Source organism: Ammospiza caudacuta, chromosome 1 (genome assembly GCF_027887145.1).
Source record: "Ammospiza caudacuta isolate bAmmCau1 chromosome 1, bAmmCau1.pri, whole genome shotgun sequence".
NCBI classification, from domain to species: Eukaryota; Metazoa; Chordata; class Aves; order Passeriformes; family Passerellidae; genus Ammospiza; species Ammospiza caudacuta.
In genome coordinates, this window is record NC_080593.1 from 28401875 (window position 1) to 28420753 (window position 18879).

The 18879-nt window shown below is 40.2% G+C and overlaps 1 protein-coding gene across 1 annotated transcript in view; it reads left to right on the forward strand.

Moving 5' to 3' along the window:
• Window positions 1-18879, forward strand: part of SCIN (scinderin) — a 48061-nt gene that overhangs the window by 10610 nt on the left and 18572 nt on the right. The window contains exon 4 of the mRNA XM_058802293.1: window positions 7328-7477. Within this exon, the coding sequence (XP_058658276.1) occupies window positions 7328-7477 (150 nt within the window). The remainder of the gene's footprint in view (window positions 1-7327; window positions 7478-18879) is intronic.

The following is an 18879-nucleotide window of genomic DNA, read 5'->3' on the forward strand; positions in this document are numbered from 1 at the left end:
ATGAAGTTAGAACTCAAAAGTATGAGACTAGAGTTTTTATCATAATCTGTCAGTATGTTCCTAACAGAACACATAATAAGTATGTCAGAAGAAGAAAAGAAGACACTTGAAATACATCAGGCAAAAAGGCTGGCTTTTTATGACATCTGCTTTTCATAACAGCTGTTAATTTGGTGTAGATTAAATTATGTTTACAAAAATAAAAGTAACTTCTGCTTTTTAAAGAGCAAGATAACAGATGCTTGCTTTATGGTTATGACCATGGGGTGTGATTCAGCATCACATTGCAGCCTTAAGCACAGTTGTCTTGGTGGTTTCTGTGATCTTCTTCCCTCACTACTTCTTTTAGGTGGCTTTGCTTCTCTTCTATTGAATAAAGCCGTTCACAACAGGCATATTAATTGCTTTCATAAGCAAAGTCACTGTTCAGGTATAAACAGGGCTGGAAGAGCAGGTTCTTGCATTTTTCCATTCATCACTGTACATTTTAGTTGCTTTCCCTGGCTTTAACAACTGACTCATGCAGGTTTTCCATTCGCATGTTTCCTTCCACAACTTAACCTCCAGTTTCCCCCAGCTGAGAGTTAAACTGTTGCTCATGCTGCAGCAGGGAGCTGCCAAACAAGTAGCTGAGCTTGAAGAACTAAAGTTATTAGGTTCTTTATTAACTTATTAACAGCATTAAAATGTTGTTCTGTCTATAAAATGTGTACCTTGCTAAGCAAGCATCTTAATTTTTCTGTAATTTTGTGAACCAGTTACCAAGCAGTGTAAATGCCAGCATTCTGGAAGTTGCTATAGTCTCAGTCATCAGATGGAGGAAATGCCCCCTACTTCAGTTCAAATATTCAGAGTATGGATTTTTCTTCATATTTTATGGACTATAAAGTTTCCCCTCACCCCACTTGTGCACAGAAAAGGAGCTGAACCAGAGATCATTGTTTAGGCTTCAGGTGGACTGGACACACATGTATCTACAAGGATTCAGTTAAGTTAGTTTTTTCTTCCTGATGTAGTAGGAAATCCAGTTGTTTTGCTGCTTGAGCTGCTGTTGTTTAGAATTAAGGTTATCCTGGTATTGACCCCTTAATCCACCGTGGTATAGCAAAAGCTATTCCTAGTGCATGCTAGCAAAACAGGTTTGAGAGGAAAAATCAATGTACCAAGTGCATGACTCTGCTATATCTGACTTATTTTTAGTCTGAAAATTTGTTCCATTTGAGTCAAATGGGACACTCCAAAGACTGGTTACAAAGACACTATTGTAATTTTACTAGTAATTTTAATTTTTTTTTAGCTCATGGTGGCCTCAGAGGTGTTCTGGCTGAATGAATTTGGAGTTTGTTTTGGATTATCAGAACTTCACAACTTTCAATGGTTCACTGTATTGCAGTTTCAACAAAGTTAGGTTTTATGGATATGTGAAATGAGAGGAATTTTTTCCTTGCCTGTGTCAAGAATTCAACAGTCAAAAAAGGAAAAAGTATAAAAAGGAATAATTTAAGGAGCAGCCTATATTAATCTGGTTGAATCCAAACATTCTTAATACATATGTATTGTTAGTTCCTTAAAAATCCTGGATGTCAGTAAACTCACAAAAAGCACTGCATTACAGTTATTTTTGTTCAGTTATTTTCCCCACCATGTCGATTTTGTTTTCTTGATTTAGGACTTTTCTGTACTTAAAAAAAACCAAACCAAAAACATAAAAAGCTCCACACTCTTGCTTTAGGGCTCCCTGTTTTATTTCCAAAACCTTGGTGTTTGAAATACAAATACCAACGTAATATGCCACTGTTTTACAAATTCTTAGAATTAAAGGCATTAGATGTATTTCTGTTGCTTGCAGGTCATATATTAACTTTTTTCCCCACTTTATTTCTATTTTGTATTGGCATTTCTTCTTTGAACATATTAAGTTTAATTACAGAACTGGACTTTTAACAAGCTAAAAGGATCTCATGCCTTATCAGAGCAACTAATGACTGTGGAGAGTCTCAGCTGAGTGCCTGCCCATTATTCTGATAGTCGCATGATAAGATGTGTCCAAAGCTTTGCCAATATTCATGTGTGTTCCATCTGCCTCTAGCACTGCTGGGCTTTTTTTTTCTGCTTCCTTCAGGAGGTGAGTACTTAGGAGTGCTGGCTCTTTTGGGGACTCCTACATCACAGCTCTTCTCCTCCTGACCCACCCATCCTTACAAGCCTCGTCAGCCTTTCTTCCCATGTGGGCAAAGGTGGACGGGTTTAAGGTGTTTCAGGGCCTCCAAAAAAAAGAATAGAGGCATGCCAGCTTGTGATGCTTTGCTTAAGTTCTTTTCTAATGAAAATTTAAAGTTTATTTCAATATTTTAAGGTTAACGAGACTTTAAAATTTCACTGTTACTTTCTACCTAAATGAAAGTTTCACCACAAATTATTTCTAATTAGAGTTTTGAAACCTGTTTAATTTGTTTAGCTTTTTAATGTTTCTTCATGTAAGAATGCAAATCAGCAATTACAGTAGAGGCCTGTAAATTAGGATCTTTCAAGAGACATACAGGTTTGAAATGCATGTTTAGGGCATGCTTGACTAGAGAAAAACTTCATGGATTTTTAAAAAAATCAAAATTACTAGTAAAATTACAATAGTGTCTTTGTAACCAGTCTTTGGAGTGTCCCATTTGACTCAAATGGAACAAATTTTCAGACTAAAAATAAGTCAGATATAGCAGAGTCATGCACTTGGTACATTGATTTTTCCTCTCAAACCTGTTTTGCTAGCATGCACTAGGAATAGCTTTTGCTATACCACGGTGGATTAAGGGGTCAATACCAGGATAATCTTAATTCTAAACAACAGCAGCTCAAGCAGCAAAACATCTGTATTTCCTACAACATCAGGGAGGAAACTAACTTAACTGAATCCTTGTGGATACATGTGTGTGCAGTCCACCTGAAACCTAAACAATGATCTCTGGTTCAGCTCCTTTTCTGTGTACGGGTGGGGGTGAGGGGAAACTTTATAGTCCATAGAGTATGAAGAACTTTAAGATTCTTGGCTTTTCCTGTCATTGTCCTGGCTAAGATCCACAGAAATGACGACAAGAGATCTAGAAAAGAAAGTGTATTTTCATGTCCCTCCAGACTAAGGAGGCTGCTGTTGAATACAGAGGCGGCTATGTGTTGGAATGGAAAAAATTGTTTTTTATGTCACTTCTGAAATAAGTAATTTTTTTGTTTGTTTGTTTTTCCTTGTCTTACTCTGCATGCCATTTGGGGCTGGAGCAGGAAGCAGATGTACTTTCACAGTCCCCCTCCATACAGGGAAAAGTGCCAAGGTGGTCTTGCTCAGGGTTCCACACGAGCCATGCACGGTCATCCTGACGCACAGCCTCTGTGTAGAAGCTAAATGTTTTAATGTGCTGTAGAAACCTCATGGGAGTTGCACAAGGTCACTCTACAGGCCAGAAGCTATTTGGAGTAAGAGCAGTGAATTCTGGCACTCTGTGGGTGGGAGACCAAACTGTTTCCCCAAAATGTGCAGTTGAGGGGAAGGCTCATTCTGACCACAGTGTGTGTGGCACAGACCCAGCTTGCCTTCCCAGCCTCACTCAGGAGCTCTGGGTGGTCACTGTTGTTCTTTATAACATTTTTCATTATAAGGTTATATTCATTACAATGTTGCTCATTATGTTATATTTATTCAATATTACTCAATATATTATATTCATTAAAATGTTAGTTTCATTACAACATTATTCACTATGATGTTTTCTCATCCTCAGCTGTTAATTGTCTCACCATGATAACTTTTGGTATCAACATACATTAATAGAGGGTATCTCTCTCAGAATTCTGTTTAAGAGGTTTAAAAAAGTAAATACTACTAGTGCAAACTTCTGAAAATAAACTGAGCTTGGCACAGGAATTAGTGATGAATGAAGCTCTTTTATTTTGAGGGGAGTGAACACTTGAAGTCTGTTTTCATTTTAATGGAAACATCTTTTTGTCAACCTGCCAATGCCAAATAAAGTTAGCAAAACAAACCTAAAAATAGTGAAGGTGTAGTACAGCTAGGAAATTCTGAAAGTAGTGAGTGAGCTGAAGCTCAATAACATATTTTGCCCCTGGCTGAGCATTTTATATGTCTAAAAAATAAATTCATGAATAACTAAATACAACCCAAATGCTCGATGATTTGTTGGATATGGTTAGATTACTAATTGACTGTATTTCAGGTAAATTCAGATCTAAATATTAGCATTCTCAAGAAGTGGCTTTAACTTCTAAAACCCTTCTCCTGGTTTTAAATTGTTGAAAAACTGAATCTGCCTAGAGATTGAAATGGGTAAGTTACATCAGGAAGGCAGACTTGTAGATATTCAGCCTCTCTGCTGAGAGGCCTCAAAATTAGATACATTGAAAATGAGATTATTTGTGTTCAGAAGAGAAAATTAATTAAATCCAAGCTCCTGAAAGCTTCTGGCACTGAATGCTTAAGATATTTTAGTGATCATAGTAAATACATTCCATATTATGTAATTTGGGACATTTTCATGGCCTGTGGCTGCTCATGTCCTTCTATTTGATTATACAGTACATGAAGTTTAACTTTCAGGCTTTTCATAAAGAATAGTGTCTTTATTCTCTAGTGCTAAAAAGAAGCAGATTATTATTTCTCTAGCTTTTAAAATCAATATTTTTCAAATAACCATGTGAAATGGAGCTTGTGAATCTCCAGATCAAGAATGTTTTCAGACACTGCTTGTTGATTCAAGTGGTGGTTTATGCACTAGAAGAAAACCTGGAACATGGAATATTAAGGAAAATAATGAAGCCTGCAAATTTAAAAATCTGAAATCCATGACTGTAGATTTTTAAAGGTCCTTCTCCTTCCTTAGGTTTATGTGAAGCCTAGAGCCTGTGGACTGTAGGGGAGCTCAGTTTGGTCACTTGCTGGCTGAAGGCGACTAAACTGTGATTGTGGAGTAACTTGGGTGCAGTAGGGCCTTTAGGAGAGGCTAAGAAAAGAAAATGTGAATTTATTGTCCAAGAAGTAAAGATCTTTGTAATTTGCAGTGGCAGTTCAAGTCTCACAATATCCTTTGTGGTCAGTACAGCAAAATTAGTCATTTTGTAGATGCAACTATTTGTTTGAGGTTCCATCACCAGCTACCAAAAAACTGAGAGAAAGCCAATGGTACAACTGAAGCTGCACTTCCAACCTCTCTGAATGAGCAATCTCCACCAATTGCCACATCAACACTGAGATAAGGCAATAGCTGCCTTGCCTCTTTCTCTATTTCCTATGGGAAATAAAGAATTCCTGTTTCAAATAAGCTCAATTAGTGGGATGTAGGCCAAGATGAGAATAATGCTAAGGAATCTGTGTTGTGGAAAGTCTCCATGAATTTGGTAGGAAGGGGCTGAAACAGTGTCTGGCAATAACAAATGTATTAAAAATCTGCTCAGATTGAAATGTTGTTCAGTTCTTTAGAAAATTATTTCTTTAAGTGTGAACAGAGATTTCATTTTCCTGGGGAAATGTAGAAAGTCGGATTTAATATCAGGTCCAGACCTGACACCAGCTAGGTCTCCAGATTCTGGATGCTGTGTAAACTGACAATACTTAAACCAGAACATAGAAGCAGTTTTTTAATTTAGGCTTACAGTCAGGTTGTTAAAGGCAAGCTGAAAACCTCACAGCTTTCATTGCATAACATCTGCAAGTTGAAAGGGACAGAGTTCTGTGAATCTGTGGTGTAATCCTGACAAAGCTTAAATCTTTGTCTTTGAAGAGATGCTTCTGAAGGGGGAAGAGAGGTTGGAAGGGAACAGTGAGATCACTGAGATCTCACTGTGGGCGGGTTTTGTGTCCAAACTGGTGAGAAGTAGCTGTTGGAAGTTACTAGCTCTGTTTGGTATGCAGATGCCATGAATGTCAGCTGTCTTCTAAAAATTTGCATCTGCTAGTACTGAGAAGCTGTGCTTCATCCCTCTCTTATCTCAATCCACCCTTTCAGGTACTCTTAAAGACCAACAGTGGTCAGCAAAAACAACTTCACTTTTTTTTTTATGAAGCAGATTTTCATCTGAAATCTTAAATTTTATACAATTGTATATACAACATAAAACTAGGTCCAAGTAATTTATTCAGTGAGGGCTCTGATTAAAATTTGCATTGCAGATGAACACAAACCAGGTGAACCTTATTAAAACTGACTGTGTACCTTTATTGCTGTACTATTTGAACTATTTGACAGAATCATGTAAAGAATCAAATTACTTTCTTCCAGGAGAAGGTGGGGAAAGCAACCAGCCAAAATGAGTCATTTCCTTGGACTGGCTCCTTCCAGCCCAGCCTCTAGCCTCCCTGCAGCTTATGTTATGCCTTTCATTAGTAATTTTCATCAAGACCAAAATCTAAATTCTTTATTCTGAAATGCTTCAAGTTTTGGCAACCCCTATTATTCATTGAGAACTTGAAGCATTTCAGAATAAAGAATTTAGGTTTCTGTTTTTAGATTCTGGCTGAATCAGGTGAGCTGTCTTAGGCTGGTTCTGGTGTCTCACTTTCCTGAGAGGTGCCCTGGGAACATTCTGCAAAAGGTCAGCAAATAAAATCTGGATTGAAAGATCTAACTGTACTTTAGTAACACATACAATCTGGATCTTCCTTGAGATTTTGAAATGAATTTGTTTCTTGACACAGGTGAGTACCAGCACTGCTGAAGTACCATAGAAGAGGAACCGACATGTATAAAATTTGTAGTAACAAATTTAGGAGTTCCTGGTTCTTTAATTAGCTAAAGCTCTGTATGTAATTGGGATAAAACTCCGTCAAACCAAAACTCTGACTATTATGAGCTCTAGTGATCTCCTAGTTATGTGGAAGCTGAATTATATTGTGTAAATATCTTGCATATTACAGCATCACAGAATGAAATAGGTTGGAAAAGACCTCTGAGATCAGTGTGTACAACCTTTGACTGAACACCACTACAGCACTAAATGCCACATCCTGTCTTTTCTTAAACACCTCCAGGGGTATGACTCCACCACCTCCCTGGGCTACCCATTCCAATGTTTATTCACACTTTCCATGAAGAAATTTCTTCTAATATCCAACCTAAATCTCTCCTGGTGCACTTCAAGACTATGTCATAGATACTGCAAATATCTACATGATTGAGCAGCTCTCTTCTAGAAAGTGCTTCTGAAAGACATAGATTCACTGATGTTGTGGTGATTTAGATCCAGTAGGATAATTATTAATGAAATTAATTCCATAATTTTGCTGTGTTGAGTCCTATTGCTAAAGTGTGTGTTCTTTTCCTTATTTCAGGAGATCTATCAGTGGTGTGGCTCATCATGCAACAAGTATGAGAGGCTGAAGGCCACACAGGTTGCTGTTGGTATTCGGGACAACGAACGGAATGGAAGGTCGAAATTAATTACTGTGGAAGAAGGGAGTGAGCCAGAGAGCCTCATAGAGGTACTGTAATGTGCAAACTTGTTGCTGACATAGATGTGAATAAAAAATTCTTGCACCTCAGGAACTAAATCAGATCGGGCTGATGCTAGGAAGACAGATAAACAGCATAGTAGGCCAGTCTATACCTTTTCCTTCCTTCCTTACCCAGGCAGTATTAAGTTATTTGGGCATTACAGTCTAAGATAATTAATCATCTGAGAATACTTTTGCAAGAATAAATGTTTGCTTTATTGACTTAGCTGTACAGTGACTGAATTAACACCATGCCTCACACCAGACCACACCGTCAGCTCTGTGTGAGGAAGGAGCATCCATCTGGGACAGCACCAGACAAGGACAGACACAGAATTACTGTGTGTAGAAAGTAAAAGAATGGGGCAAATTGCATATTGATTTGGCTGGGGGGCAAGCACACTCCTTTGCATACTTCAGCTTCTATTTCAAGATCATATGCACCTAGCCTCTAGTAACCCCAGTGAGCCCTTCCTCATATCTTTAGGAAGTTTAACAATTTACTTAAAATCCCCAGATTTCAGATATCACAACTGAGCTGATCAAAGTAGAGTGGAAGAAAAATTCCCAATTTATAGATTTTTCAGACCTCTAAAAGGTAACAAACACTCGTGTTGTTACAGGTGGCCTACTAATAAAAACATTGGCACTTGGCATTTGTGTCCTAAATTAAGCTTCTCCCATTCATTCTCTAAAGAGGAGGAAGAGGGAAGCAGGGTCACAAAGCAGTACTTCAATAAAATGGAATATGTACAACTAGGATATTGTCTTGTACTCCATACAAAGTTGAGGAAGTAAAGCTAATGGTGCATGCAGGAGTGCAATTATTTTTTGTGGTGCTTTCATTCACTGTGGTCATATGCAGCGTGACTAGTCACTGCCTGAGAGCAAAGCAGCTGCTGAGCCACCAGCCCATGGCCATGCTGGCTGTGGGGACCCCTTTGGGTGGGCTGTCCATATCCTTGCAAAGACCTTTTCTCCTGTGGCTGTGTTCAGAAGTAGGGAAGGTGGCACACAGCGTACTGGAGATTTTTGAAGAGGGGAAAAAACCCAAGCAAACAATGCTCTGGTTTTTTACTTCCTTGTACAGACTTTTCACACTGGCTCTGATGTGGCACATATTTTACACGTAAAAACTCTTTTGAAAAGAGCACAGATTGACACTTAGAGAGCAACCTCCTGCTCCTGATTTGAATCACAGCATTGGGTTGCATCCTGCTGCAGCTGTGGCCAGGTGGCTCTGGGACCCTGCCCCTGGCTACAACTGCTGCTGCCAGGCCCATCCTGGGCTCGCCTCTGGAGGCTCTGAATGGAGCTTCTGGTACACTCATGTGTGATTGGGGAGCCCTGATCAGAGCAGCTCCCTTTGCTCCTTGCATGGTGCAGGCGCAGAGAAGTTGGAATTTTGTGCTACCCCAATGAGGACACGGGCCAGCTGCAGGCTGCCTCCCTGCCCTCCCCCTCCATAGGCTCTGAGGGGAAGGGATACACTGCCCTTGCCCCTACATCTCTTTGCCAGGCTTCCATTTGTGTGACACTGTTGTTTTGTAGCAACCTTGACACATGATTAAGAGCAGGAAAACACCAAGGTGGCATTTTGATCCTGTAGTGCACTGTTATTGTATCAGGGCATAAATTCTTTCTTCACTTGCGCAGCAGTGTATGAAGAAGTTTCTGCTTTTGTTTTAGGATTCTGAATATGGAGGGCACAGAAATGGGTAGTTCAAGGCAATTAGATTTTTGCTTTTATTGCTTTTATTGCTGCCCCTGTGATGAGCCCAGTTTGAGTGAGTGTGTCTGCAGTCAGGGTTTATTTTCTATTCTGCATGGTGCTATCCTTGCTTTTGTAAGTGCTGCTTCCATAATGGGGTCTGCAGCTCAGCTGTGGCTGTCCCAATCCACTCTGAAATGTGCTACTAATAAATCAGGAGGGTAGTTAACCTCACAAACATCTAAAATTTATCAATCCTTGTTTCTGCTCAAACTGTTCCCATTTTCTGGTACTCTTTGTTTGGATTTCTCCTTCCTTCCACAAAATTGTCTGTTAACTTGCTGTTACACTTTCCCAGGCTAGCTGCTGTTGAGCTAACATTGTGTTTGTTTCTTCCCTCCACATCAGGAAGGGTGGATTTTTGGCATCTCCAGCTTTCTTAGAAAAAGCTTGATTTATTTTCTAGGGAAAAGAATTACGTATTTTAAATATTTGTTTTGTCATTCAGTATGCCACTGAAATTAGAAGATTTCCTAAAATTATCTCCTCTGACAAATGTCAGAATGATTCCCCTTCCTGTGAGCTAGAAATCTGCTTTCATATGGCCAAACTTGCTCATTCAGTGCCAGTGGATGCTTGAGGCAGGGGCTGACATACCCACCACGAGTACCAGCAGAAAGAGCCAATTCTGATCTTATTCCTGCTCCATAAGCACAGAGTTGTGACTCCCTACAGAAATGCAAAACTTCTGTGCCTGCACCCCACCTCAGAGGCACGACACAGGCTGGCTGAACTGACCCTGCCACGCTTCTGTCCTGCACTAGAATTAGCAGAGGCAGCAGTGCTGTGATGAGGAGGTGTTTCCTGGCCTGCCCACTGTCCTGCTGGGAGCTGTGGTGCTGTGAGATTAACTTGTCTGATGAGGGCAGGTACTGCTCCCAGCTACCATTTTTAGCAATGGGAAGAGGCTGTGCTGCTCGAATTTGCCCATGGGAGAGAACTGTCTGGAGCTGCTGTGGGACTGGATGAATTGCTGTGGCAGACCATCAAGACACAGCTCGCTCATCCTGGGAAAGGGGCATTACTAGAAGCTGGGCATGTGAGTAGTTTTGACAGCAGCAAGCCCTTTTTCATCTGCCACCACAGGCCACACAGTGACCATCCTGTGCTTGCACTCTGGAAACACAGCAGGTCTGGGAAGCTCAGACTTGCAGTGGGTGTGCAGAACTTCTCAGAAGATGCTTCAGGGATCACTGGAACTCTGACTGTGAAGACAAGGCTGAAGATTTCTGTGCACATCAGAGATATTTGTTGTCTGGCTTCACCTCCATGTTTGGAAGGTGAAGCCAGATACATAAATCTGGCTTTAGGTGCCACATTTAGGTGAGGTAGTCACTGGCAGGTTTAAAGAAGCAGTGTTGTATTGGGTTGCTACCTTGGAAAATTAAAAGAGAAAGAGACCACCTTAGACAAATTGCTGCTGTTACTGTGACTGGTCACCAGTCTCAACAGAACATTAAAAAAAATCACCAGATGCCAACTCTGCTCTGATTTTCACATGTAAACAGCTGAATAGTTATCCGTTCTGCTGAATCTTACACTTTGAATAGTGTTTCAGGAATTTTTTGACCTTCATGGAACCAGTCCAAAAACAGATCTTAGCAATGCATGACACAATTTGGTAGCTGCTGCCTGTGCTGACACTGATATTTATCCTTCTCACTGCTTGCAGTGGTAAGCAGAGGTCTCACAGCTTTTAGTTGCCCAAGAGATCACTGAGGATTGAGAGCAGCCAAAGTAATTGGCAGCCATGCTCAGGACAGGCAATTTTCTTATTCTAGTTGGAATCTCTGCTCTAATTTTGAAGAGAGGAGAAAATTGGAGAAGCTGTATTTTAAAGTTTCCCATAATCTTGTTATTTAATATTGTGGCGTAATGGCAAACTAGAAAAACAAGGCATCAGAAATTAGTGTATTTGTGAAGATGTCTAATCAGCCAGCAAGCTGAAGGTGCTTGCAGTAATACAGGAAGCATAGAAGCATTCAGTATTGGGTCACTCAAGGGAAAGATGCAAAGCATCCAATCCTCCATTTGTTGTGCAGCAATCCCTTGATCTGGTACCATAACTCTAAAGATGAAGTAGAGGGGAGGAGAAAGTCTTAATATATCAGTTTTCCTCTATTTGTGTAATTTGAAATATTAGGCACCCTAAAATATGTTTATGTTGATCTAACTTTCTGCCTACATGGACTCATCTCCCTGTGGTTCATTTCAAGTATGTTGGGCAGCTGTGTCAGTCTGCAGGGTATGAGAGCCAGTGAAACAGTAGGATAGACTGAGTTCTACCTAAACTAAGTGTTAAGCCTGCATCTGCCCCCTCTACTTAATATGTCATGTTCAGGTAACACTTTTCAAGATGCTTCTGTTTTCTCTGAGCCTGTCTGATTCATAGAATTTACTGTTCCCTTACACATGACTCCCTTAAAACTGCAACTCTTGGTACTATATGATTGCTGTGGGTTTTGCTGCTGAGACGTTTTGTTGTGGTTTTGTAAAGGTTCTTGATTTTCATGATTGAAAACAATGAAACCTGAAAAATGTGACAGCTGAGGTTCAAAACCACAAGAAAATTAATCTTCTTGTTAGTATGCATCTTTGGAATCACTCCTCTGCCTTTAAACATGAAGGTCTGCCGCTTTTATTTACTCAGCATTTGCAGTTGTCACGTGCCTGTTTTTGTGAGCATTCTAGAGCCCTCACAACAGGTGGGTCCAAACCTCTCATAAAATACTTGTGTAAAGATTCAGCTAGTGTAAATACCGAGCAACAGGGAGAAGCTCTTCCTCCTTGCTGGGAAAGCAGCCTTCTCCTCCCTGCTCTTTCTTTAAAGCCCCTAAGCAATGATTAATCATGAGAATTGCTGAGTGCCATTGTATCCAGTGAGGATTGTTTTTGCCTGTGGTGTGAATAAATACTACAGGTGAATGGTGTGATCATATTACAGCCAGTCACACCTTCCTGCCTTTGTAGCTGGGAAGGGACTGGCAGCACTATTCAGTGCTAACTCAGCCCTGTGGAGAGAATCCCAAGAGCCCAGACAATAAAGAGATTGCATTGCAAATGCAAGTTACAGAGGCTCTAGACTCTAAAGACCCAAATAATGCAAACAATGTTGAAAACACGAAGCTCCAGTAACCCTTAAATTAATAGGATAGATGTCTGCCCATATGAGTAGAAGAGCAGGATCACTTCTTCCTTTCTTATTAAATTCAAGCCCTTAAAAATTATTTTTTACAAACCAAAGATCATTTCCAAGGACAGCATAGAGCACAGTGAGGTAGCTGGGAAAAAAAGTGAGGCTTGCCTTGACATGTGGTGGGTGTGAGAGTGCCAGGACCTGTTGCTCTGAAGGAGCTGTGCAGCTTCCTGCAGTCCCTGCCCCTGGCACATGGATCTTTACGTAAGGCTGGAAGAGCAGCACGTGCCCCACTGGGGAAGGTACTGCTTTGGTACCTGCTCCTTTCCCAGAGCCAGCAGGAGCAGGATGTGTCATCACAGCTCTGCAAAAGCAAAAACTGCTCTTGCCACTCTCAACATTTGTGCTCTTTCTGGTTCCCTTGCTTTTGGTTGTATTATGAACTTAGTCATGCTAAGGGGAGGTTTGTTTGTTTTGTATACAGAGGGGTGAAGGAACAGTGGGATGGATGATGCAAGAGGAGGAAGAGGGATAACTTTTTAGAATAATATTCTATTCTAGCTTTTTGTGGACAACAAACTCCAGGCATTTGTTAAGGATTAAACAATTGTTTAATTGTGTAGCTTGTACACAGTTTTAATCAAATGCTCATGAGCTCTGAATTGCATGTAACTGTCAGGGCCCAGCCTGACCTGTTCACAACCAGAAAAAATGCCCAATATGAAAAGTAATGAAGCCTTATCTATGGCTTTGGAAATATGTAAAGCAAAGTTGCCTGTTATCATCTAAATTGAGACAGCTGGAAAAAAATAGACATTATTCCAAGGAATTTTGTGAAATAGATACTAGAAATGAATTTCAGTCCGAGGGTAGAGGCAGTATTGAACAGTCATGTACAAAGGAAAATGAATGCACTGAGAGAGGGTTGAGGACAATGGAAGTTGTACCAGACCCCAGTGGCAAGACTCAGTAACACAGGCACACAGAGCAGTCAACTACATTTTCTTGAGAATACAAAGACTTAAGAAAGCTCATGCACAGAAAGTAGCAGAACAACTAGCTGTAGTTTCTATTAGTAGTTGCAGTGGGTACTCAAATGTAAAAACAGACAGTTTTCTCAGGCTGCTTTGAAACTATGGGTCAAATTTACCCCTCAGGAACACAAATATGCTGCTTCACTGGAGTGATTTTGGGCATAGGTAGGTGCCTGCAAGAATTTGGGTCCTGTCAGTTTGATTAGTTTGTTGGATACAACCCAAAATAGCCCAGAGGAATAAACCTGCAGGGGTAAAAATCTTACACATGACTGTGCACCTTTCATAGCAACACCTGCTCAGTGTGAGGAGTGGCAGTTTAACAAGCATTCCAGTGTTTAATTAAGCTGTATGATGGGCTGTGAAAGTGGGTACAAAGTGCAAACCCCTTGCCCTTCAGGGTGCCAATTTCAAACTGTCAGAACCAGGAGTTCTGTGTTCTTTACAGCAATGGAGCCTGTCTCCTTCCTTAAGGACAGTCCCTTTCCTTGATACAAATTTGCATTTAAATGACTAAATTACACAACTCATACTCAGACAAAACTTGCATGGCCTGGATTCCAGTACACCTTAGCTGCTTTGCACCAGCTGAGCATTTGGCCCAGCGTTTTTCCCAGACCCATGTAGAAGATCAAGAGGGGTTTGGCCAGAGAATGGCAGAGGCTGGTAAGGAGGAATCTTCCCAAACCTTGGCAGTTGCCCATAATATTCTTCAAGCCGCAGTTTTCAATCTTGGCTGCCTGAAGCCAGGTACTTAAATGACAGAGAACTGAATAGGAGCTGCAGGTGGCAAACACATCTGTAAGCCAGGCTTCTAATTAAGTCTCTAAATACAGATTTCAATGCCTGCATTAGAAATTTAATTTCAGAAAGAAAATGTTCAGGTGTATCATACTGCATGGCATGAGCTAAATTCTTTATGAACAGCTCTACTAGCAGGTGGTTGAAAACCTAATTTCTTATCCTTGGAAAGTTGCTTCTAAACTAGGTATTCTAGGGAATTTCTAAGATCCTAATGATTTCCTGGAAGTGCTTATGATCAAAGGTGTCTCATTTGCATTCTTGTGGGTGAGAAAGCCACTCATCTTTGTTATGTTTCCTTCTTTAGCAGCTGTAGCTTGCAGGGCTACCACATAAATCAATTATAATCTTATAATTACATGTTAGAATATGAGTAAAGTTTGTAATGGCTTTTTTCCTTTCTGTGCTATACTATCAAGAAATCTCTTGGTGAAAAAGTACTATAATTTTCACTTATTAAATGAGCATAATTAAGAGAAGGCCAAAGACAAGAGATGTTAGCACTTATCTCCACATGGGATTATTAGCTTATATTTCAAGGTACTTCCTTGCAACAGGGGAATTTCCTGGAGAAGACCTGAAAGGGTAGACTTCCTTTGCTGTATAAAAAGCTCTGAGATAGTCTCTTCCTGGGTTCCTGCATCTCCCTAACAGAAATGCACCTTGAAGGGTTTTTTTTTTTTTTCTTTTTTTTCTGCAGGTTTGTCTCCTCCCAGCCCCTTGCAGAGCAACTGGGATCTGTGTGCAAGGCTGCCTTTGAATTTTCCTTAGTGAAAGTTCTGTAGTGCAGGAAGGGCTTAGGGAGGAAGAACTTTGCAGATTGTTTTGTTGGGTTTTTTTAAAAGAACTCCTCATGTGCACAGATTGCTGTTCCCTGTCCAGGCCATGTAAAACTGGAATAAGAATCCTCTCATCTTTGGGCCAAAGTGAAGCACAGCTGTATGGAAGAAAGCATCCCATGTGCTGGGGGAATCAGTTGAGTATTTTCACCACCATAGTGTGTGATGCTGAGGAAATCTGTAAATATTATTATTGCAGGTATCACAGAACAGGCTGTTAGGGCCAGGTCTTCTGCTTGCAGAACTGCTTCTGGCTTTGATACTGTCTGGCTTTACCTTTAAAAATAAAAGGTAGGTAAACTGAGATTTAAATACTGCAGTAATGAGTGCTGCAGCTTCTAACGCTGAAGAACTGTAAATCATAGCTAAACATTTTGGCTCCTTTGCACAGAATTTTAGGATGTGTAGGAACTTAAAGACATAAGTCAGTTAGTGAAGGACTCCTGAACTAGCAGGAGGAAATTATTTTCAAAGAGCTAAGCAGGATATATCTCCTAGACAACCAGGTGAAAGGAACATTCTTGCTCTCTCTGTGCTAGTAAATATTTAATTTATTTCAAGCATCAGAGGGAGTCATTAGAGAATATCTGTCAAAATACTCTCTGAATTGCTTTCTTAAACATTCGAGTCCAGTCTGTGCTCTGTCTTGGACCAAAGAGTTTGGTGTCATACCAGGGAGGATCCTCTGGCATATCTGGTCTGCTTGCTGCATGGGCCTGGAAATGCTGAGCTTGTGAATACAGCCAGCATTGCACTCCAATATTCCAATGCCCTGAGTGGCTTTTCCCACCTTCCCGTCTCATGGTGTAAGTGCTGAAACACCTTTCTGCAGCTCCTCTGCTCACCCTGATGTGTCACAGCTGCTGTGCATCCCCTGGGAACACTGATTTCCATGCAGGGTCTCTGCCTCCAGCCCAAGCTTCATGGAGTGTTTGCCACACTCCTCTTGTCACTCCCATATTGGTATGGTCCAGCCACAGCCTTGGGACCAGCTGCAAAACTGGAGGCACTTAAAGAATGAAAAGCTGGGAGTGTTGTGGGTTTTGTCAGATAAATGTTCTTTATGGCTGAGGCTCCCTGTTGGCATTAGTTACTGATTTATTTCATTATTATCCAGCACATAAGCATGCACTGTCACTTAGCACATGAGATATTTTATCCACAAGGCCTTCAAACAGATCTGCAAAGCTGCAAAGGCTTCAGTGTGTACCTCAATTTATGAGGTAAATAAAGCAGAAAAAATGGGCAGCTCAAGTACACGTGTGAGTGTCTGCAGGCTTTGGGTCCCATATTTAATACTACTTCTGGTATCAGAGGATGATGTTAACAAAGCGGTGAGATTAAAAATTTAGGTTGAAAGAATTAGTATAAATGCAAAAAGATGTGGAGGTGATTGACTAGATTATTTTTAATTGTGCTGCAGGTAGGCAGGTGCTGAACAGCTCAATTTCCTGTGTTCATTCAGCAGCAGTGATGATTAGAAAAAGACTGCTGCATTTCACAGTTACTGCCTTTCACCCTCCTGGTTTCTTTTGGCATGGGATCACTGTTCATCTTGGAGGCATCCTAAAAGCCAGATATTTGAAGATAATGTAGGCTGGGCATTTCCTCATTTCATGCACGCCCAGTCTTCAGATAAATAACTAGCTTAGATACTGCCAGCTGTGCAGTCCCAGCAGGACAGAAAGCAGCCTGTTTTACCTTGCAGCCAAACTATCAAAAAAAAAAAAAAAAAAAAATCAAATTTTTACTCTCAAGACTGATCTAGACACCTTTTTGTGAACATGTTATCCATGGCCAGTTTCACAGAACAGACAATTAATGTTAGAATATTCTTATCATGTGAATAAAGACTTTATATTCAAATTATCCCAGACAGATATGCAAAGTTGCAAATATTTTATTAAAAGCTGCCAAAGCCTAATGCTCTATTTTTAGACAGTTAAGCACAGAGCTTTGAAAAAATTATGATTTGCATTTGAAATTCCTGAGACAACAAAAACTGGCTAAAAATGAAGGCCATAATTTATGCATCAAAAGTGCCATGAGCAGCTGATGTATTTTGCTGTTTAATATCAATCTGGAGTCCCACAGATCAGATTTAGACCTTAATGCCAGAAAGTCCTGTTGATAAATTACATGGTAAATGCCCAGAAACTAAGAGCATGCCAGAACTATTTGTTGACATAAACCATCCTTTTGTCCACTTCTCAGTGCATTATGGCTGTTTCCATCTTACTTGCAATCTGTGTTCAGGAGGATGAGAGGTTGCCTGCTCAAGGTGAGCATGTAATGAGATCTGTTGTTGCTGGAATTGCTAGTGAGAGGCCATTTGAGGCAGAAACCCTGTAAGGAGTTCAGTGAAGGGATAACTTTTTCTTGTTGGGAGTGTAATTTTTTGTAAGACAATGAATATTTGTTCAAATTGATGGGAAGAGTTCCAGGTTACAATAACCAGTAAAATAATCCTATTTGGTTATTTGTTATCTGACAAATATCAAAAGTAATTTTTGTCTGGTCCAGAATATCCTCAGCAGTGGTTGTGCTCTGTTAGAGGAACCAGTAACCCCAAACAATGAGAAGTTAACTGTGGCTGTTTACTTTAGCAGAGAAGGCCTAAAGCCACCTTTGCCTGATGATCCTCTGTGCTGGTACCCAGGGTCAGCCAGGTGGGTACTAGCCTGCATCATGTTCATCCCTTCCTTTCTCTGAAGGATTTTTTTCCTGCTCAAGTACATATTTGATAGAATACTTATTTCAGAGAGATGTTCCGTGTAATATTCTGCTCTGCTTTGAAGGTTAATAAAAATCTAAACCTTTATCTACCAATGAGTTCATTCTGTGTCTGTTTTTCAGATCTGTAGTCCTGCACAGTGGCTTTATTCTCTGTCACAACCTACACGTGTACCTTGAATTTGAATTTGGGGAGCAGGATATACTTTGCTTGTGTCAAAGCATACAGAAAAGTAAATGATGAGCTATTATCCTGACTCTTTTCCAAAAGTATTAAGTAATAAAATGTCATTTAGGCAGCTCTAAGCTGTGTCAATTTCTTGCTTTTCTCTCTATTGTTCTTAGTATATAAAGGTGGGGGTTTGAGGGGTTTTGAGATCTGATCTTCAGGATCACAGCCACAACAAACAGTTCAGTTTCAGACCCAGAAACCTAACCCAAAGTGTGTATATGAAGAAGAAAATCAAACATAATGCTAGTGTGCACAGGTTAAACCGTATAAAACTGGTTTTCTTTCTTAACTGACCTTTGCTTGACATGCTGTTCAGGTATTGTTTTCCTAGGTGGATTTTCAGCCTCACTGAACTCCTTAAACTTCTTGCTCCCATTAAATCAATATCAACTATTTTATGATGCAGAGCTGGCTTCTCCAGTCATGAAGAAAATACTTGCCAAATTTCTTTTAATGACTTTATTTTAAATTATTTACCTTGTCACATTCTTTCAGATTAAAAACTTGTTGTTTGTATTTCGTCTGTTCTTTTTTTAAGGGTGGAGTTTCACTTCTGAGTAAAAGCATTGGCTCAGTATTTTGCACTTATCTCAGGGGGTGCAGATATTTACAGAGAAGAGCTTGTGCGCATGCAAATATGGAACAGGTTTTGCAGGCAAGATAAGCTACATTGCATTTACCACAAGTGAACTTGGGCAATTAGAGGAACTGGTGTTCTGTTGGTTTGCATAATGGTAGTCTTGTACTAACCTAAGAGTGTCAACACAGAAGTCTAACAGAGCTTAAAAACCCCAACATTTTAAGATTAATGCAGACTGACTTCCTGTTACATGCCTTCCGACAA